The following is a 21,967-nucleotide window of genomic DNA, read 5'->3' as shown; positions in this document are numbered from 1 at the left end:
TTCTAGCAGGTACGTGGGATGTGGGTTCAGCCCTTGCAAGTACTCCTCAGCCCCAAGTTAGGTTGGGAGCGAGGACGCTTATGTTGGATTTGCAATTGGGCTCCTTTCTGGGCCTCAGTTTCTCTTTTAGGTCCTTTCCAGGCCCGTGGCAATAGTAACAACCTCTGGTGTTCCTGTAGGGAGGGCTTTACGACCCGCTCTTCTTTGAGCCACATCTCCACCTTTACGGGGGCACGAAAGATAATCTCCCTCGGCGGGGGAGAAAACGAACAGAGCAGCGCTGGAACCGCAGGCGCCGGCCTCCGAAGAGCGAGTCTCTTTAAGAGCCTCACCCCACGCCAGCAGACTTCGAAGGGGCGTGAGCAGCGAGGCCGGAAGAGCGGACGGGGCACGGGTCCCAGGAGCAAGCCCTTTGCCCCGGGCGCGGCTGCTGGAGCCCGGGGACTGCAGCATGGCGGAGGCGGGGGCCCCGGGGCCCATCTGCCGGTTCTATCTGGAGGGGCGCTGCCACTTTGGGGCCCGCTGCCGGCTCCCCCACCCCGGAGCCCAGGCTGAGCCTCAGCCGGGACCGCAGTCGGGGCCCGAGGGCAAGAAACCCTCCATGAAGACCGCCCAGGCTGTGATCGACCGCATCCGCTGGGACCCTCACCTGGACCCTGGCGACTTCTCCGTGGGTTACTTGGACCGCTTCCGAGGCGTGCAGGAGGAGCCCTTCACCGCCTTCTGCTGGGACGAGGAGCTGGCTGCGCTCGGCCCCGGGGTGATGGCCGTGCCCCAGCACCGCATCCGCTACTTCCGGCACCGCGGCCGCCTCGTGTGGGACCGCGCCTCCCGCACCGACCTCGTCTTCGGCTCGGCAGAGGGCCGTGGCACCACCATCCTGGACGGGCTCGCCGCAGCCGGCGCCCCGGGGGAAGACGGCCCGCCAGGGATAGTATCCAGCGCCCTGGAGGACAGCCGGCTAAGGTCGGAGTCTCTCTGCCCCAGCAGCAGCACAGAGCCAGAGCTAAAGACCAAGCATAGTACTTCAGCCCACCAGGGGCTCCGTCCCACCCATTTCGTGGCCCTAATGATAACTGAGCCGGAGCTTCGGGAAGCAGTGGCCAGGGCCCACGCTCGCCTGATAGAAGCAGAAGCCTCCATGGGCAGCAGCCTGGTGGGCCTCGACGCCCTCCACCTTACGTTGGTTTTGCTTCGCCTGGCAGGTCCAGGGGAGGTGGCCGCAGCTGCTCGGGCACTAAGATGCCTAGTCCGGGTGCCCAGCTTCCACTACCCAATGGCACTTCATTTCCAGAACCTAGCTTGCTTGGACCACAGAGTGATCTACTCCATCCCAAGCCCTGACCTGGAGGACTTGGCCCACACCCTGGCGCAAGGGCTGAAGGCGGAAGGGTTTCAGGTCATGGAGCCCTCTGCAGAGGAGTTAGGCCCTCACCTCACTTTGGCCAAGCTGCCTAGGGGGACCCCTGGGCACCTGTCCCTGCCAGAGGCTGAGGAGGGGGCAGAACTGGGCAGCCAATCAGTGGAAGGGTTTCAGCTCTGCTCCCTAAGGGGGCTGCAAGGGGCTAGGGGTTGCTATTCCGTATTAGCCCAGGTGCCCCTAGGCCCCTCCACCCAGCCCAGAGCTCTCAGCTAGAACCTGGCCTATCAGCCCCGCAGGAGGAGGCAGACTGCTCCAAACAAATGGGTACTTCCTTCCCTCTCCTCCTGCCTCAGTGGCACCTGGGCAGTGCCCCTGAGATGAGGCCTACAGCAGCAAGGGGAAAAGAAAGGACACCCACAAGTGTTTGTTCATTCTCTCTCTCTCTCTCTCTCTCTTCTTTTTTTTTTCTTTAATTAACTTTCTTATTTTTTTTTTCCCAAACCGTGCTCAGCACTCCTTGGTTGCAGGGAAGGAGGGAGGGAGGAAGGAAGGAAGGCGGGGAAGGATGGTGGGGAGGAAGGGGGAAGGTCAGAGGGAACAGGAACATCTGGAAAGGAGAGGCAGCCTGACAGTCCAGCTGTTTTCTATCTCATTGCACATTACTGAGTTACATGGCAGAAAAGGAGGGAAAGAAGGGTTTGAAAAGAAAGGGGGAGGGGAAAATAATTTAAAAAATAAAATATCAAAGGAAGAAATGATGCGACCTGGTGACCCATGGAGGCAAGAAGGGGAAAGGAGGGATGACCTTTTTACCTGTGCAGAACCAGAAGGGGGAGGGGGAAAAGAGAAAGGGGGATGGGGAAAGAAACCAAAACAGACACTGGGAAGGAAGGAAAGGGGGGGGACGGAGTAAGACATGGAGACAACTTAATACAACTTGAGATGCATCAGACTTGTGGTCCCGGCGGCTCCCACGGCGGTGACTTGGCATTCGTGGTGACGTCCTCTTGGCTGCAGCAGCGTTTCAGGGTGGGGGTGGGGGGGCAGGTGTACAGTCTGAAGCAACTCCCCCCAGCCCCAGACAAGATGAAGCCCACCCCCCTTCGGGGGAAAGGGCAGCAAGAGTCTCTTCAAGGTGGGGGGTGACAGCAGAGTGCAGGATGGGGGGAGGGTCGTCGTCCCCCCCGGGCTGGCTGAAGGCACCCCCTCTTCCTTCTTCCCCCAGCCCCCTCCTGCGTGGAGGGGCATGGGGCACCGGCCGGGCGCCTGGGACGAGCTCAGGAGAGAAAGAGAGAAAACACTGAGAGAGTGTTAGTGGGGGGGTGAGAGGGCAGACAGACCTACAAACCCACGGCCCACCACCCACTCTCCAAACCCTCCCCACTCCCCACCCGAGGCCCACTCAAGAAAATAAAAATGTAGAAAAATTCTCTGTACAAAATCCCTGGGGTTTCAAAGGCAAGGAGAGAGGAGGCAAAGGCTCCAGCCAGGCCTCTCCCAAACGTACATCCCAGTCTGTGGCTCAAAGAAACCAGTTTAAACCAGTAAACGCTGATTGGGGGGAGGGGCGGGGGGCGGAGAGACCTCCACCAGCCCCTTCTCGTCCTTCCTAATCTCCCCAGCTGGCTCTGGCAGGCTGCCAGGCCCTGGCCCCGCCCCACCCCCTGCAGGCGCTCAGAAGGTGGGCAGCTGCGCCACGCTGAGCCGGCAGTCGATGCTGGTGTTGTCGGGCCCCACGTAGCCCAGGCCCAAGGGGGCCAGAAAGGCTCGGCAGGCGGCCTCGCCCTCGAAGGCCAGCTCCCCCTGCACGAAGGAGACGGGCAGCGCCGGGCGGAAGCTATGGAGACAAGAGGAGACATGGATGAAGGGCGGGGGGAAGAGACGGGGCCCAGGGACCCACAGGAAATGGGTCATCAGCCAACCCCCACCCGCAGTGCAGCTGAAGCAAGGGACGCGGGCCCGGCTGGGGCCCCCACCACGACCTCCCCCCCAGAGCAAAAGGAAGGCTCCTTCAGCCGCTGCCGACACCACCCCCACACCCTGTGCTCCCACTTACCTGTGCAGGGAGGTAGGGGAAAGTGAGGGGGCACAGACAAGGACAGAGGGTAAAGGAGCCAGGAGTCCAAGGCTCCCAGCCCTCAGAGGGGGGCACAGCTCAGGCCGTGGAGCTGGGAGAAGGAAGGCAGAGGGAAAGAGAAACAAGCTAGCTACAGAGCAGGAGGAAGCAGAAGGCGCACACACGCACACCAGGACCAACTAGCCGGCCAGCCACCTACTGCGTACACGCCACACACGGGCACTCACGAGGAAGCAACAGAAACGGCCAGCACACATCAACGAGGGGACCCAGAAGCCCCAGACAAGGCCCCAGATCAGCAACATCGGAAGGGCAGCCCTGCACTCTCCTGGCCGTGGCCTCAGCAGCATGCCCTGCAGCTGCTCTCTGGGTCCAGGAGCCGCTCCTCGACAGCACTGGCTTTCAGTCAGAAGACCTAGGTTCAAATCTGTGCTCAGCTCCTTGAAGGACCTTGGGCACTCCCTTCCCTGGCGGCCACGTCTCACTGGTAAAACCAGGCATCAGCCTAGATGTTCCTGGAGATCTCTCCCAGTTCTAAGTCCTATGACCTGAACCTCGGCATTCTGACGGACTTCCTAAGGAAGCCGACCTCGGGTGGGAAAGCTTGGTGCAGATGCCCAAGTTTATTCTCCAGCCCAATCTTGCAGGAGCGTTCCTTCTGTGCAGACTGGCCTCAGCCTGGGTGCTGCCAGAGGAGAGGGAGGACAGGCTCCTGTCCAAATCAGGAGTCATCCTAACAGCAGAGGGTCTGCCTGGCTCGGGCCAAACAAAAGGCCTTTCCTCAGACTGAAAACTGGCCAGGTGCACGGTCCTCACTAGACATCCTAGAGCGTGAGCAGCTATGAGAGACTGGCCGTGGAGATGGCAGCGTGGGCGAGAGAAGAGCCAGTATGGAAGGTCAGCTCTGCCTGTCTACACACAAACATCTGAAGCACAGCGAGGAAGCTGCAAGCACGGGAACAAGAGGACATCGCAAGGAGCCGACTGGAACCTTGACATCCCAGACACTCGCTGGCATGAGACCCACGACCAGAAAATGCCTCCAGAAAGGCTTCCTCTGTTCCCAGCAGACAGAGCAGTTAACAGGGGCGGAAGTCAGGGCAGCATCAGATATGTTAAGATATATTTGAGAGAAATGTCAGGATTCAGAGCTAAGAACCATGCTGAAAGAAGTGTCCTCCAAGCAGACTCTAGAGCACCTGCCCAGAACTGGGGCAAAGCGCCCAAGCCCAGGCGAGGGACAACAGGGAGTGGTGCAGCTACCTATCGGCACCAGGGGCTCTCTGACAAGAGTGGAGCCGCGAAAGACCTCCTGCTTCTGGGTCGGATGTGTGGAGAAGGGGGCCTTTCGGGGCAGCTAAGCCCAGCCTCATGGGCCACCCAGGTTTGGGGAGTTTTCAGGGTGTCAAAGAAGCACTAGGACCCCAACAGTCTAAAATTCTGCTGGGGAAATCAGCCAAGAAGGGTGGCATGGTCTGAAGGAGACTCAGAGAAAAGAGAGGGGGCTGCCTGAAGAAGCCTGTGCAAATACCACGGACCTCTCACGAGGTGAGATCTGCCTTGGCCCATGTGCATAAAGGCCTTCCACTCCTCATGCCTGGGGCTCTTCTCCCAAGAAAGTGAGGATCTCACCGCTGCCTGGCCACAACAGAGGAACTCAAGCCCTAAGTTTCTGCTGTTTCACCTATGCAGCTAGGGGGCGTCACAGTGCACAGAGCACCACACCAGGAGTCAGAAAGAAGAGTTCCAATCCAGCTTCAGACACTTAACTAGCTGTATGACTCCGGGCAAAGCACTTCACCTCTGCCCCCGTTTCTCCATGTGTAGATTGGTGAAAAAAAACCTACTATCTTCCTTTCAGGAATGTTGTGAGAATCCAATGAAATAAAGCCATAAAGTGCTTAGCCCACAGCAGCCATGTAGCATCTGGCACACAGCTGGCACTTACTTAGTAACTATGTGTTTGTTTCTCTACTTCCTTGGTTGCATTTTTTAATAAAACTAAAACTACAATGGAAAAGCTCTCCATAGGCCTGAAGGCTGTAGCTGGGCAAGCCCTGTTCTACATGAAACTAAAGTCCACATACAGAAGACGGCAGCAAGAACAAGTCTGCAGAGACGAACAGGAAATCACAGGCTAGCTGCGTAAGGCTCAGGGGGAAGAGGAAGACAGACAAGCAGATGGGGTCCTCTCAATGGCTGTCTTGGAAAAGAGGATCAATCACGGGATAGGCTCACTGCTAGGGGTCGAGGGAGAGCGGGCACACCCAAGGGGAAAAGCTGGCCAGAAGGACACTGCCAGCCAGGACAGAGATGACCGAGTGTCCCAGAGAAGTCCAAGGCCCCACGACCTACAGAAACTACATCTCTGGGTACCACGGGCGGGGCCAATGGGGGGCTGAGCCAAAAGCATATGGATGACCATGAGACACCGGCAAACGCCAGAAGGACAGGCGGGCAGGAGAAGGCTGAGGAGCCAGCGCAGGCGGCTTTCCCTGCAAGAGATCAGGTCCCACTGACCTCTCCTTTCTGGACAGAGCCACTAAGCTGCTCCACCAGGGACACACCCTTTAGTCTGCCTAGACAAAGCATCTGACAGTCAACTGGACAAAGCTGTGGGTCAGAAGAGAGCCTGTACAATGATGATGCCACCTAACCTCCGAACAGCTGGAACCAAAGCTGACATGTGAATGGCTGGCTCGGTGTCACTCTGGAAGGCTCAAGCACACAGAGCTTTACTTAGCAAGGAGCTCAGAGGCCGTCTAGCCCAGCCTTTCTGTGTTTTTACAGATGAGGAAACTGACGCCCAGGGTGATTTAGGAACTAGCCCAAGGTCACACAAATAGCACATCGTCTGAGGCAGAATTCGAACCCAAGGCCTCCGACACATCCACTTGCTCTGCACCCCACCCAGCCCATCTCTAGCAGAGAATCCCACAGACCCTTAACAATCCTACCAATCACAGGGATAAATAAAGGCAAAGATGGCCAAGTGACCACAGCACAGCTGCCGCACATCTGGGCACACCAGTCACACACCGGGTGACTTCCGAAAGCCCACCACGTGGGGCTGAACCTAGGAAGATGAGATTCCAGGAGGATCCAGAGGAAGTCCACCACCTCCCCCAGACTCCACACAGGGAAGCCGGTCTGGGGCCTTCCTGGCCTTCCAGCACCACGCATGCCATCTGGGACACAACACAGCAACAAGGAGGCCTGGGGTCCACTGCACAGCCCCCACCTGGAGAGTCCCGTGTGCACTTCTGCAAGTCAGACAGCAATTAGCTCAGAAGCTGCCTGGGGGGGGGGGAGGCCTGGGAGGGCTAGTTAGCCAAACCAGAGGAGTCTGCCCTGCAACGCAGACGTCTCAGCAGCGCGCGAGAACCAGCTGCGAGGACTCCAAGGCTTGTCCCAGAAGGGAGGCCTGGGAGCAATGGGGAGAAGCTGCCAAGCTGAAGGGCAGGAAAAAACCGTGACTCGACAGCAGCGTCCCAAGCCCTCTCAGAGGCCAAAGCAGCACTGCTAGTTTTCAAGGATGTCCTACAGGGGATTCCTTTTGGGGCCTGGGCTGGACTAGATGGCTCGTGAGGACCTTCTGAAGTTGAGACTCTCTCCCAAAGTTCCCTCAGGCCAGGGGACTCCTCCCAAACAGATCCTGGGCCTCATCTAGGACTCAGCCCAGTGACTGCTTAATGATGCTTCTAAACTAACTCAGAAACCATGTGCAACAGACAGAAATGAATAGAGGCTTTGGAAGGAACAAGAGGAAAGGGTGGAGGGCTAAGAAGAAGACAAGAGACAAAAGGTCAGAAGTGGGAGATGCCAAAGGAGCCGGTGGGAAGGAACGATGAAGGATGAGCCAGGGATAAAAATGAGACAGGCGCTGAGAGGAACCGGGGGCCCGGCCAGTGAGGAGGGCAAAGGGAGAAGAGGAGAGATGAACGGCAGGCAGATGGGAGGGGGCAGTGACAGCAATAAGGATGTAGGGGGACTGGGCGGCCCTCACATACGTTTTGATCATGGCCTTGAGAGCAGCCTTCCGTTCCCTATCAGCAAATTTGTCCACAAGGTAGCCAGACATGCAGGGTGCATTCCGGTAGAGCTGGAAGAAACGGTGGTAGTTGCCCAGAGCCCAGGCTGCCCGGAGTGCCAGAGCATGGGCGACACAGGGGTCTGCCTTCAGCTCTCGAGTCAAGTAAGCCAGTTCTGTGGTGATGTCTACAGGAAGACGAGAAGGAGTGAGTGCCCCCGACCTCTTCTGAAGAAATCACTCACCACCCCCTACCCTGACACCCATGATTCCCATCCAAGCTCACCCCCCGAGTTCTTAGTGAAGATGTAGTAGAGGATGCGATAGGCAGTGAACTCCCCTACGTTGCCTGGCAGGTTCTCTGCATATAGTGACTTCAGCTGCGTCTGGCACTGGTTAAACTCTTCATGGTCACCCTGAAAGAGACAAGGAGGACAGATGAGGTACCAGCCATCCTAAAAGAGGCTCTTCTGGATGGGAGGACTGGCACAGGGAAGACGTAGGGCATCACCAGTGAGCGAGGTGGACAAAAGATGGGGGAAAACCCAGTGATGCCCTGCTAAGGCGGGTGAAAGGAGGAGTGGGAAGACAGGGAGACGGTGACCAGATGGCTGGGGCTACGGGGCGGCAAGGACCAGTTCTGGCCTGGGCCCCTCTCACCTTTTCCAGGGCGATGCGTGCGTGCGTTTCATATACCTCCACCGTGAACTCTGTTCGGACGCCTTGTACCTGAGGAAGGAAGGACGTGTTTCAGGCACCCCAGTGACTCCTGCTCTCCTTCCCCTTGGCCCCTGGCCACTCTCTGTTCCCCTGGCCTGGGCTGGGCCACAGGACTCACTGTCAGGTCCTGCCGAATGGACTTCATCTGTTCACAGGCAAAGGCATAATCCTGCTTTTCCTTCCAGTGAGACTTCACCATGGACAGTGACTTCTTCAATACCTGAAAGGGAGGAGACAATTCTGACCTCGGGCCTGAGGAAAAGGCTGCAGGGGTGACCCTAACTGGGGATTCAAGGGCAGGCTAGGGACTGGTGTCAACGGAGAATACCCACAGAGAGGAGAGAATCATGGGAGATGGGGAAGAAATCAGACCCCAGCCTCAGGGCAGAGGGTAACTCTAGGTGGTCATGCTGTCTGCTGTGGGGAGAGGGCTGTCCTAGGCCAGCCCACCCAGGTCTACTCCCTCAGAGCAGCCACAGAAAGGTCAAGGGCCCTGAGAATCACACTTACAGCCACAGGCCTCACAGTGGAGGGGTCCGGCGCACAGGTAAGCCGGAGGTAGTGTTTGGTGATGTCCGGGCAGGTTCCCACAATCTTGAGCTCATTCCAGTCGGGGTCAGTGCTCCCACCATCCAGGCCGCCCATCTGTAGCACCAAAGGCTCCAGGCGTAGGCGCCGAGAATGCCCATGCTGGAATCGAGCGGCCCGTTTCTGCTTCTTCAGCTCCCGCTCAGGGTCCTCACACTCCATGGCTGCCGCTGGCTTCTTGCGACTGCGCTTGGCAGGGACGAGGTCATGCCTGTACAAGAGGAGGACCGTTAGACACATCCAAACCAGTTACCGGACGAGGGCACTGGGGATGCAAAGAGCCCCAGCCACAAAGAAGCTTCTGGGAAGCTGATGAGGGATGGGAACAAGGACTGGGGAGCTCCCTGTCTTCTAGCCACGCCATGGCCTCCCCCTTCCTCTGTCTCTTCCTAGCCCTCAGGAAAAGCCCGGTCAGCCTCGGTGACACTTCTCCACCTCAGCAGCGAGAGGCCTCACCTCTTCCCACGCTGCACACGCCCTCGGCCCCGGTCCATGTGAGCACCCCGGCCGCCCCGGCCTTTGGGTGCTGGATTTCTTCGGCCTCCCGGATGACACTCACTCCCTGAGTAGGAGCTGTCAGAGTCTGAGTGTGAGTCACTACAGCGAAACACAGGGTGGGGAGGGAAAAAGATTGGGGGGGGGTCAGGCCAGGAGTTCTTGTCTGCTAGGCCCCATCGGGCCCGCATCTCCCACCCAACGCCACTGCCATCACCTGCGGCGGAAATGACGGGACGGTGAGCGGGAGGAGGAGCGGGAGCGGGAGTCCGTGCTTGAGGAAGAGCTGTTATCCTTCATGAACACATTCCGATTTCCAAATTTGGTGGCAAAGCTGCTGCCACGACCCCGGCCAGCACTGCCAGTGCCCCCTGCCCCCCGCTGGGGCTGAGTCCCACCACCCCGAGGTGTTCCCCCCAGCTCCTCGGGCAGGGTGAAGGATGGCTGAGGCTTCCCACCGCTTCTTCTTGGGGCTGTCTGTCACAGAGTCCCTGCTTAGCCTGAAGAGAGAGGAAAAATCATTGCCCTCAAACCATAGCTCTGGATTACTGGGTCCAGGGGCTCACTCCCTCTACCCAGCAAGTTAGCAAGTGACCAAGAGCTGCTGCCACCTTGAGACCAGTCAGGGCCAAGCCTGCCCTCCGCCCTCCTGCCTCCTGCCTCAGCTGAGATGGCCACAAGGGGAGGGGGCACGATGGGTGGCTGTTCGTGGAGGGTTCTGCTCTAAAGAGCCTAGACAGGTCACAAAACAAATGGGATCAGGACCAGTTTGCAGATGAGACAGCTGTGGCACTCAGACACTAGATGACGAGCTCAAGGGCTCAGAACGAGGCTGGGACAGTCAAGCTGGAAGCCCAAGTGCATGCAACCCTGCCTCCCCTTCCCCCCCACTGACCCTGGCAGTGGCTCTCGGCTCCAGTCAATGGTGTAGGCCGAGCCGTCCTGGAGCCGGGCCTGCAGGACCTCTTTGAGAAGTTTCTCTGTCCGGTCCTTGTCCTCTTCAGACTCGCAGGCGGTGAAGCATCGCTGGACATATTCTTTCATGTCTTGGGGCCAGTCTTCGGGCTTCCCTGATAAGTTCCGATTTTGAGGCAAGCTGCAAGAGGGGAGGGGAGGAAAAGGAGAAGGAAGAAGTGTAAAGGAAGCTCAGCATGGCCACACCCACAGGAAGAAGGGACTGGAAAGGCTATGAGAGGCCCCAAGGCAGGCTCGGGTTTGAGACCTGGGGAAAACAGTCACCTGTGGCTCTGCGGCTTCTCCGGATTGGCCTGGGTCCCAAAGTTGCTGTGCTGTCCCTCAGAGCTAGAGCTAAAGTTCTGGCTGGTGACCACAAAGGGCCGTTTCTGGATGTTGAACTTGACGCTTCCTGCCCCTGGGGCTTCTGGGAAAGGTGGGAAACAGCATCAATAAGGGCCAAGGCTGCCTTTGTCCTCACGGACCTCCAGGACTCCCAAAGAGGAGGGGGGAAGAGAGGGGATGAGGATGTACCATTAGGTTGTAAGTCACTTGGGAAAGAAGAGCAAGCCTTGGCCCTAGTTTGTAAGGGAAGGAGGCAATTCTGGAAGGCGGCCCAGAGCAGACTTCAGTGCATCCAAAACCCTGGGGTTTTGTCTCCCCCTCCTACCAGGAGCTCCCTGAAAGCAAAGCCATATTTTGACCTGCACCCCTGGGGCTCCCATAGGCTGAGGTTGTCTATTCCTAAAAGTGTCTCAGTGACCAGGGCCTTCCCAGCCCCGACTGGCCTGAATACAGCCCCCAGAAACTCACGTTTCATACGGTTCCACAGCTGTTGTCCTTTCTTGGGCTTGGGAGGTTCTGAGTAACTGTGCTGCCCATAGGCCTGACTGGTGACCGGGCTAGCTTGCCCATGCTGCGCCGGGGAGGCCCCGGGCTGAGCCCCACTGCCCATCGTGTGGCCTGTGTGTTGGGGAGGTGGGGGTGGCTGAGGGGGCTGGGCTGCTGGTAACTGCTGAGGAGGGGTGGGGTAGGACATCGTCTCTTCCATGCCAGGAACTGGAGGCTAGCAAGATAAGAAATACGGTTGCTGGAGGAGGGCCTTAAGAGCCAAAGCCACAGTCTAAACCAGAGATCAAACTCTTAGCCCCAGCCAACCAGCCCACAAAACCACAAGGGCAGCCTCAAACAGATAAAAAGGTAATTGAGAAATGTTTAACGAGATATACAACATAATGTTAATCTGGTTTTTTTCTCCTACATTAATGTGTGACCCACAGAAATGTTTCTATTCTACTGTTCCAAATATTTGGCTTGGGGGAAGGAAAGGGAGGAAGTATTTATGGACCCCACTGACAGCCTGGTGAAGCCTATGGACTCCTTTCTCAGAAGACTTTGTTTTTTTAAATCTTTAACTGATGAAAATGCTACATTTCCACAAGAAGTTATTAAAAATAGACATCGTTTTTATGCCTGTCCAATTCAGAATCACCAGAAATTTCTCCATGGAGACGAACCCCTGAGGCTGACAGGGTAACTGAGGGGTAGGGGAGAAGAGCCACCCAAGGGGAGGCAACAGCCAGTTTCACAAATTAAAGCAGGGAATGTCCTTGGGGCCACAGCTTTCAAGCCTGCTACTTGACAGATGAGCAAACCAAAGGCCAGAGACAAAAAAAACAAAAACAAAAAAAGACAAAGGCAGAACCACATGGTTATACATATCACCTGTAAAACCAATCCATCAATGGAGTGCTGCCAAACTGCCACAAGAGTTCTCCTGCCAACATATCGGGGGTCATGCAAAAAGGATGCCCATTTTATCAACAAGGAAGCTCAAGTTCGGAAAAGTAACTTGCTCTCTTACCACAGCATCGACTTTAGGCCACCCAGCCCTACCCCCTCTCTTTACATGGGGCAAACAGACTGACACTTCACCCACAGGAGCACACACCATTAAATGCTGGAGGCCAGGCTCTAAGCCAGGTCTTCTGGCCCCGAGCCCAGGCCTCTTTCCCTTATGCCACAGGATCCAGGTCCCTGTGAGGCCCTGCAATCTTTGGCTCTGTGACTCCCTGGATCTCCCCAGGAGGCAGTAGCCAAAACTGGACTAACCGAGTCTTGTCATCCCCTCTGCCAGGGAAAGGTGAGCCACGTAGCATAACTAAGAGCAAAGAACTATGCAATCTTGGGAAAGTCATTTTACTTCCATGGGCCTCAGTCTCCTCATCTGGAAAATGAGGGCTTTGGATTTAAGATAGACTGATGTCCCTTCCAACAAGGAATCTATGACCTTCTGACTGAGCTCAGCCCAGAGCTCAAATTCTTTTTTTCCCCTTTTTTTAGGCAATTAGGGTTAAGTGACTTGCCTAGGGTCACACAACTATTAAGTGTGAAGTGTTTGGTCTGGGCCACATTTGAACTCAGGTCCTCCTGACTTCAGGGTCGGTGCTCTATCCACTGTGCCACCTAGCTGCCCCAGAGCTCAAATTCTTAACACAGGCCTCAGGCCTCTGGCTCCTGGGAAGCAGGGTTGAGATGGTGAGACCCTAAGGGCTTGTTACCTGGGTGAGAGCTCCCTGGTGCTGCCCAGGGGTCGCTGCCTGCTGCGGTGCTGCTGTCGCATAGGTGGTGGTCAGGCTGTACTGGCCTGGGGAGCCATAGCTTTGGTACATGTTCTAGGAGACAGGCCAGCGGTCAGTGGGGTTGCCAGCATGGACTCTCTTTCGGCCCCCTCCCTCCAATCCCCAACACTCACCATAGGGTAATAGTAATTGTAGGGGTAGGCGTAGTTGTATTGCTGGTACCACTGGTAATACTGCTGCTGCTGGAGCGCGGCTGCATCGGCCTGAGCCACATACTGAAGGGACACAGGTGGGGGGGCAGGGCACAGAGTGAGGGACACAGACACACACCCTCCTCCCAGGTGCTCCGAAATACACTTGGGGAAAAGAGGGGAAGGGGCAAGAATGATTCCACTCCAGCCACCCGGCCTCAAGCTCTTTAGCACCAAGTAGAAAGGTCCCATTGCCTCCAAACGCTACTTGTACCCCTCAGGCTAGGAGCTTCCCCAGGAGCGGCCCCATCTCCCCCCCCCACACTCTGCAACGCGCCCTTTCCCCTCCCCCTCCCCAGCCACCCAGGGAGGAGGCCGTGCGGGGCAGTCCCCGGCTCACCTGGGCAGTGGCCACCTGGCCGTTGCTGCTGTTCTTGGCCGAGCTGACCGTAGCGCTGGCCTTGCTGATGCTGGCCAGGGCCTGGCGGGCCTTCTCCCACTCGGGATTCTCGTGCATGGGCGCGTCCATGCCGCCCTCCCTGGCCGGCCCGCTCCCCAGACCGTATTGGGCTGCCCTGCGACACAGGACGTGACCTCATAGACTCACGGAACTTGGAGCCTGCCCGGCCCCTCGCCCCGCCCGGGAAGCCCCCAGACCACTCACCACTCGGCGCCGCGCTGGTCACCCACATTGGCGGCCATTCGGACCTCGGGCTGGGCACGGGGGGCCCGGGACCGTGGTCCGCGTCGCGCTGCGGGGAGAGCGGGGAGGTGAGGCGAGGGCGTGGGGCGGCCCCGGCCCGCCCACCCAAGCCGGGAGCCCCAGACTACGGACCGGCGGAGGCGGCGGCGGCGGCGGCGGGGCTGTGCTTCCGGAAGCGAAGAGCCTGCGCGCCGCCACCCTGCCCCTGCGCATCGGGGCCACGCTCGCTCCTCCAACACCGTCCCCGCCACGGGCGCGCGCCTCCAAGCCCCAAGCCCCAAACTGCCCAGAGAGGGCGGAGGCCGCGCATGCGCAACGGCGCCTCCGCGACCCAAACGCCCGAGCGGCCGCCGCCGGACGAGCGCTGCGCATGCGCGGTGGCGCCACCACCCCGCCGTGGAAGAGTGCGCCGCGGCCGTTGGCCTGGACCCGTGAACGGAGACGGGGCCTCGAGCCCCAGCGGAACCCCGAAGGCCCCCGGAAGCGCCGCCGCCGCATCCCTCGCCCCACTCCCGCGGCCTGCGCCCGCGGCCCAGCCCGATCCGGCCCAAGATGGCGGCACTAAAGGCTTAGCTCTCACCTGACAGCGGCTTCTTCCTCCGGCGCTGAATCCAACGCGTGAGCGACGGCAGCAGAGGAGGAAGGGACGTGGCGAGGGAGCGCACGCGCACAACGTCAGCACGCCGGCGCGCGCCCCGCCCCGTGGCCATCGCGGGGGCCAATGGGAGGTTCCGGACCAGGCCCGCTCCCAAAAGCTCCCCTTCCGGAGCGATCCTTTAAAGGACTCGGAATGACGATCAGAAGGCCCAATGAGAGGTGAGACAGTGATGGCCCGCCCCATCCAGGCACGCCCTTCCTCGCTGGAAGCTTAAGGTGGAGGAGGGGAAACCAAGAAGCCTCAACCAATGAGAGCTGGAGAGGCCGCAATGAGCCCGCGCCCCCCGGGACAAGCCACGCCCCATCCGAACTAGGGCGGAGGAGCAGGCTGCGCGCTGAGCGTTGAGCAGGGACCTGGAGAGAGAAGGAGAGGGGGAGGGGGAGGGGACCCGGCCGTGACCCTGGCGGGAAGGGGGGTGGGACAGACGAGAGACCCGGGCACTGGGGGGGGGTGGCACACATAGAGGGGACTCGGGCACTGGGGAGGGGGCAGACAGGAGACCCAGGCACGGGGGGAGGGGAAACACAGACAGAGGAGACCTGGCCGTGACTCCGGCACTTGGGCGGGGCACACAGAGGGAGCAGACCCCGGCCAGGACTTATGCACAGAAGGGCCAAAGAGAGGAGACTTGGGTCCTGACCTGGGTGCTGAAGTGGCACAGAGAGGGAGGAGATCTGGGCACTAAGAGGGCACGGAGAAACATAGCCAGGCCCCTGCTGGGCAAGGAGAGGAGACTGGCACCATGGTCTAGGCACTGAGGGGGCAGAGAGAGAGGAGGTGCAGACACGGACTATGAAACCACAAAGGAAACTGTCCGACCCCAGGGTCATCCATGCGCTGCGTAGAGTACCTGGGCAGGAGGAGAAAACGAGCCGGGCGCGTTGGGAGGGAGCCTGGCTGCCCTGGATCAGATTATCGGAAGTGATTGGAGAGGTATCAGTATTTTCCAGGGCAGATCATTAAAGCATTGCATTAGTGATCTTCAAAAGAAGCCCCGCTGGTGTTCTCATCCAGAACGGATTGTGCCACGGTAACCTTAGTACCTTTAGGTTTTTTTAAATGTATTTAGCTGTTAAATCATGGCAATATTGTGTGTTGTTTCTCTAGATTTTTGACAAAGTCAACTAGAGGCAACCAGGTGGTGCAGTAGATACAGCCCTGGGCCTGGAGTCATGAATTCAAACCCAGCCTCAGACACGAACGGAGTCCCTTTGTAGATCACTTCATCTCTAGCTGTTTCCTCATCAGTAAAATGGATATATCAATAGCACCTACCTCAAAATACCTAAAGTGCTTAGCACAGCGCCTAGTACATGATTGGCGCTTAATAAATGTTTCCCTTTCCTTGCTCCTATGTTATTCTTGTGGAGAAGGTGGAGACTGGGGTGGGCTGGATGCTGCTAGTCCAGCTAAGTTTGGAACTCGTAGGATGACCCAAAGACTGCCTGGTTTCTTGTCAGCTAGGCAGAGGCTCTCCAGTGAAGCGCTCCAGGGGTGGGTACGCAGGCGTGTTCCGTTTCACATTTTCATCGGTGACTCGGCCCGTGCCCAGAGGGAAGTGCTTTTGCACTTCCTGTCCCCCAAACCTGGAATCCTCTCCTGGCCTTCCTTCGAGGAGCAAATCCCATCCTCTGGAGAAGTGCCCCCCCAACTGCCAATGCCTCCCCTTTAAAGGGAGATTGCCTGCCCTCTGTGTGTGTCCTTATTAGAGTGTGTTCTCCCCGAGGGCAGGGTCATCTTCTTTGTTGCAGCCTTTCTTTGTGTCCCCAGAGCTTAGTCAGGAGTCTGGCACAGAGCAAGGGCTTAGCTGATGCTCGTGGACTGACTGTTGACCTGGATGGCAGGTGATGCAGAGTTGGGCGGAAAAGCTGCCGTGTCCTCCCGAGGTCAAAGACAGACACAAAGTGCCAGTGAACACCAGACAAATCACAGCAGCCCGTAAGTGTTACCAAAGAGTTAGAAACAAGGTGGATGCCTCCTTGGCATCCTTGGATGAATAAATGGTGGTATAAAAAATAATATGAGGCCTTGGGGAATTATGGGAAGATCCATGTCTGCACCTCCTCTCTCTCTGCCCCCTCAGTGCCTAGACCATGGCCCCAGTCTCCTCTCCATGCCCAGCAGAGGCCTGGCTATGTTCTCCCCAGGCCCTCTTAGTGCCCAGATCTCCTCCCTTTCTGTGCCACTTCAGCGCCCAGGTCAGGACCCGAGTCTCCTCCCTTTGGCCCTTCTCTGCATAGGTCTTGGCCCGGGTCTCCTCCCTCTGTGTGCCCAAACCAAGTTTCGGGGTCTCCTCTGTCTGTGGACCTATGAACTAGTAAGTGACTGAGACAAGCAGAACCCGAAGAGCCATGACCCCGACAGTGTCTGTGAAAATATTACTGAAAGGAAGGTGAAGTCTGAGTAACTGAAAAGCCAACTGTGGTTCAAGAGGACAGATAATAATCCATACCTCCCCTCTGTGAACCAAGAGAGCAGAAGGTTGCATACACGGCCAGGCAGGATCCCTATATGAGCTGTTTTACTGGAATGATTTTCTTTGTTATAAGGAGTGGTTCTGTGGGGGTGGGAAAGGGGCAGCAGTTAGCTTTGATATATCCACAAATGACTGTGATGTAGAAACAAATATCCCCAATTAAACTTGTAAAGAAAAGAAATTGGAGTCAAAGTTCCATAAAACCCTGACATGCCAGAACACCAGGCAGAATCTGATAAGATGAAATTTTAAAGAAATAAAGTAATGTCTTACATTTTGATTTTTTTTAAAACCCACTTCATGAGCACAGGAAAATTGTAGTTAACAGCTATGTAGCATTTTAAGATTAGCAAAGCACTTTATATAAATGTTTTCTCATTGGAGCCTCCCAACAACCTTTAGGGGCAAGTGTTGTTGTCCCCGTTTTACAGATAACTAACTGAGGCACAGAGAGTTTAGTGATTTACCCAGGGTCACACGTCTAGTAAGTGATTGAGGCAGGATTTGAACTTGTCTTCCTACTCCAAGTTTCATGAGCTCTCTGCTATGCTCACAACTAGGCAGCCATCAGCCTGAAAAAGACCCCTGGCGGGGGCAGAGGGGGGGGATGGTCTTAGTGACTGCAAGCTGGATTTATGTCAACAAGGCACTGTGGCAGCAAAGAAAGGCCAATCTTTTTTTATTTTATTTTATTTTTAATTATCAACAATCACTTTACTTCCATCAGCTTTTGAGTTTTAAATTTTTCTCTACCTCCCTCCCCTAGACAGCACACAATCTGATACAGGCTATACCTATACATTCCTATTAAATGTATTTTCACATTAGATGTTGTAAGTAAGAATTAGAACCAATAGGAGGAACCACCAGAAAGAGGAAACAAAACACAACAGAAGAAAACAAATACCAAATAGCATGCTTTGATCTGCATTCAAACTCCATAGTTCATTCTTCTTTGTGGATAGCATTTTCCATCTCGAGGCCTTTGGAGATGTCTTAGATCCTTGTATTGCTGAGAGGGGTTAAGTTTATCAATATTACTCATCGCACAACGCAGCTGTTGTTGTGTACAACGTTCTCCTGGTTCTGCTCACATCACTCAGCATCAGACCATTTTTTCCAGGTTTTTCTGAAGTCTGCCTGCTCATCACTTCTTATAGCACAATAGTATTCCATTACATTCATATACCACAACTTGCCCAGCCATTCCCCAATGGATGGGCATCCTCTCAATTTCCAATTCTTTGCCACCACAAAAAGAGCTGCTGTGAATATTTTTGTACATGAGTCCTTTTCCTATTTGTATGACCTCTCTGGAATAGAGCCCTAGAAGTGCTATTGGTGAAAGAAAGTTCAATCTTAGGATGCATTCAAGGAAACAGCATCCAGAAATAAGGCCTGTAAGATCTTGAAAGTGAAAGGGACCTCAGAAGCCATCCAATCTGACCCCTTCATATTGCAGCGGACAGGAGTGATGCCCAGAGAGATTCGGAATTTATGAAGTGCTGGGATTTAGACCCCAAATCCTCTAACTCCAACCTGGATAGCTTCCCCATCCCCTCCTCACTGTCTCTAAGGAGATGAAGTTCCTATCACTTGCCCTGGAATCTTGTGTTCAATTCTGGGCACCTCCTTTCAGGAAGGATTTTGCTGAGCTGGAGAGGATGGAGGGAAGATGACTAAAATAATGAGTACCTATTCACCAAACAATATGTGCCTCCTATGTTTGAGGCGGTGTGCTAGGTGCTAGGTATTTTTTAAGGACCTTAGATTTTATTGGGAAACTACAATAGATGCACAAGTACATGCAAAGCAGTTTCAAGGAGAGAGTCCCTGCCCTGTGAAGGTTAGGTGAAGGAACCAGGTTGGCCTATCCAAAGGAGAAAAGACTCAAGGGGAACCTGAGGCCTGTCTTCGAGTATGTGAAGGGCATAGCAATTAGAAATGTTCTCTTTGGCCCCAGAGGGCAGAGGGACAATGGTTGAGGGGTGGGGCAGCTTTAGGCTACAAGTCAGAAAAGAATTTGAAAACCAGTTGTATCACTGAGTTAGAAGCAAGACTGCTTGGGGGTGGGGGGGGTCGAGAGTTGATTAGCCATCAGTGGAGGTCTTCAAATAAAGTCTGGATGAGGTGAGGGCCACCAAGGGCATTTCAACATCTGAGACCCTCTGACTTCAGTAAGTAACTGGCACACACAGGGGCATGACAGAGTGGTGCCCAGGGAATATCAGCTCCCCCCACACCTGCCAGAGCTCTTGGTCTCTGCAGAAACAGAGCAGCTCACGACTTCTCGGCCCATGTCATCCCGCCAGAAGGGAACAGATTAATGAGAGAGCCTCCATTCTGCTCTGAGTCTCGCCACAGTGGAGGAAAGGGCCAGTGGGCGGGGAAAGATGGAACCTTTCAAGGAAGTGAGTACGTCAGCACATCAGGAAAACTGGATACAGTTGTAGGGAGGAGGTTTTTGGTGTTGCTGGGAAATGGTAGAGTCCTCAGAACTAAAACTCGAAGGTGTGGTTAGAGCTCTTCAAGATGAAATTCCACCAAGAGGAATAGTCACAGTGAGGAGGGAAGGGGAGGTGTTTTCTAAATACACCAATCTGGCTTCAAAAGGAACTTACTAACCAACTTGGATTTTAAAAAGATGTGTGGAAGGTCAAGGATAGAGGATGAATATGACCATGGGGCAGGAGCTCATAAGAATGTCTGGAGGGTCAAAATTTAGAATAAGGAAGGCTAAGTAGTATAAGAGAAAGCAGTCAGGAGCTTTGTCTTTAGCTGTCCTGAGCATGGCGTGGAGGAAGAGGGAGATCAAAGGAGGGGCAGGCTGAAGACAGTGAAGGAAGACCTGCTTACTTCTTTCTTTCGTCTGGGTTTTTTTCCTCCCAAGAAGAAAGATCTTTGGACAAGAAAGGACAGACCTAGAGAGTGCCTGGCTGCCCTTGTAAGTTCAAGTTATCAGGCCAGATGAAGGAAATCTTAGGATCTTGAAAGAACCAGTGGCTATCTTTGAAAGATGATGGAGAATGGGTTCAGGAAGGAAGAAGAAAAATGGCCCAAATTTCAAGAAAGAGGAAAAACCTGAGTCTGTAATTGGACTTTGATTCCTGGTCAGATTCTAGAATGGCTTCTTCAGAAAGAGCCCTTAGTAAAGGAAGTGATTCAGGATGGCTTCTCTTCAAAGCAGGTCTAACCAGCCTACCCGCATTTTGTTTTTGACAGGCCTACCAGACTACCAGGAGAATGCTGAAGAGAGCATTCGCCTACATCTTAGCGAAGGGTCATTCAAAGTCTCTCAGCTGTTACTGCAGAGAAGATGGAGAGATGTGACTGGCTGGTGGGCTAAAGCCAAAGCGTGGCAATCAGGGTTCAGTGCCAGCTTGGAGAAAGGTCTCTCGAGGCTCCTGGGACCTGGGCCAGTCCCTATCCTGTCAAACATTGTGATCAATGATTTGGTTAACATGCCTAGCCTGGCACCGTTGGCATGCTTGCTAACCATGTGTGGGAGGGAAAGTTAGCCCACTGGATGAGTCCATATCTGGTGAGAAGGCAAAGCAGAATCTGTTCAGATGAAATGTAAAAGGAATCGATGTAAATTCTGGTGCTTTGGTTAAAAATAAAACTTCGCCAGAAGGAGGAGGCATGCCTAGACAGCAGTCTGCCTGGTAAACATCTTTAGTGGGCTAGAGTGGACTACAAGCCCATCTGAAGCCAGTGGTATGATATGACACCCCCAGAAGCAGATGTCCTCTTAAGCTGTTAGATGAGGCTTGGAGACAGTCAACTATTTATTGTGACAAAGTGTGACAAGGGCTCCTGCCCTGGTCAGACCACCTCTGGATTGTTGTACCCATGTCCTAGTTATACTTCAGGAAAGACATTGATGTGGGGGAGGGTCAAGCCTAGAAGAAGGCCATCAGGAGAGTGAGCAAGGGCCCCAGGCTCATACCATTAAAAGATCACTGGAATTATCTGGCAATAGAGAAGAAAAGACTGGGGAGGGGGGAGCCTGAGAAGTTGGGAGTCACCTTGTTCTGCGTGGCCTCCCGGTTCAAAAGCATCTAAATGTTCAAAAGCATCTAAATGGGTGGAATCCTGGAGATAAACATTTAGGTTTAGTGTAAGGAAATACTTAACTGTGAGAGCTGCTCCAGGAGGTGGGGGCTTCTTTCTTACTGGGGGCCTGCTTATTTCTTGTTCAGGTAAAGGCTGGACCAGATGCACTGAGGCTCCTTCCAGATGCTAGGACCTAAAGGCATCAGGAGGAGGCCTGATACTGGCTGTGAACGAGTGAGTGAGTGAGGAGACATCCCCCTGACTCTAGCCTGGAACCTGGGAGGACAGAGGGGAAAGAGACCGGCCTCTGTGCTGCACTAGCTGCCCAATCCACAGTCCAGCTGAACTGGCCAGATCGCCGTTCCCACTGGTTCTACTTGCCTTCCATCTCCTGCTAGGTGCGGGGTGTCCCAAGGGAAGGCTTGTAGGGGCCAGGTCCAGCATCCTCCATCTGTGCCAGCACAAGGCATCTTCCACCTCCTGCTCCAGCCCAGTCTCCCAGCTGGGATGTGGGGAACCTTCAGCGCAAAGAAGGGCGGCCTTCCCTCATCTCCAAGCCTCCCATCTCCTTTGGGGGCAGAGGAGTGGTGCCCTCCACTCCGTGAGGAACATTCTCATAGCCGGCCATCCCCTTCACATACTGGTGACTCTAATCTCCAGTAGATGGTCATTCAGACCCCATTGCTCACCCCCTCCCAGTTTTATTCTCATCCTCCTCAATCCTTCCGCCCCACAGCTTCATCCTAATTTCACCCAGCCTTTCCAACGTGTGCTCTAGAATGCCTGTTCCGTAAGCAACAAAGAAAGCAAGCTCTGGAATCTGTTTCTCGCCTATTCCTTCCATGTACTAGCTCTTACTGAAACTTGGCTCTCCCCTAATGGCAAATCCTCCCTGGCCACCCTTCCCAGTACTCATTCTCCTTAGCTTCCTGGTCGAGGCAGTTCTGCTGGAATACTCCTCAGTCCTCCTTGCTGCTTCCAGACTCTGCCCCTTCCTCCTCCATGCAGTAACCTCTCTTCTTTGAGGCTCATGCTGTTCACACCTACACATCACAATCAAAATCCTGGCCACTA

The 21,967-nt window shown here is 55.3% G+C and overlaps 2 protein-coding genes and 1 long non-coding RNA gene across 3 annotated transcripts; 2 read left to right on the top strand and 1 right to left on the bottom strand.

Moving 5' to 3' along the window:
- The first annotated feature begins 73 nt into the window (after positions 1-73).
- On the top strand, positions 74-1,943 carry LENG9 (leukocyte receptor cluster member 9). The gene has a single exon (XM_021004154.2). The coding sequence runs from the start codon at positions 452-454 to the stop codon at positions 1,634-1,636; it is 1,185 nt and encodes a 394-aa protein (XP_020859813.1). The 5' UTR covers positions 74-451; the 3' UTR covers positions 1,637-1,943.
- On the bottom strand, positions 1,798-14,065 carry LENG8 (leukocyte receptor cluster member 8). Its single transcript, XM_078146008.1, is given in 17 exon segments — positions 1,798-3,200; positions 7,451-7,658; positions 7,757-7,886; positions 8,131-8,199; positions 8,309-8,410; positions 8,701-8,989; positions 9,235-9,375; positions 9,491-9,678; positions 9,680-9,773; positions 10,169-10,369; positions 10,513-10,654; positions 11,041-11,293; positions 12,789-12,902; positions 12,983-13,084; positions 13,401-13,575; positions 13,665-13,752; positions 13,836-14,065. Coding segments are annotated over 17 exon segments (2,637 nt in total). The 5' UTR covers positions 14,014-14,065; the 3' UTR covers positions 1,798-3,037.
- Positions 14,066-14,297: 232 nt separating this feature from the next.
- Positions 14,298-20,488, top strand: LOC110220236 (uncharacterized). The gene is made up of 2 exons (XR_002327812.2): positions 14,298-14,519; positions 20,060-20,488. It is a non-coding gene; the product is annotated as an uncharacterized LOC110220236 (long non-coding RNA).
- Positions 20,489-21,967: the final 1,479 nt, after the last annotated feature.

This window comes from Phascolarctos cinereus, unplaced genomic scaffold, assembly GCF_003287225.1.
Source record: "Phascolarctos cinereus isolate Bilbo 61053 unplaced genomic scaffold, phaCin_HiC Scaffold_726;HRSCAF=1367, whole genome shotgun sequence".
NCBI lineage: Eukaryota > Metazoa > Chordata > Mammalia > Diprotodontia > Phascolarctidae > Phascolarctos > Phascolarctos cinereus.
Note: the sequence above shows the minus strand (reverse complement) of the source record. Positions and strands in the feature narration are given on the sequence as shown.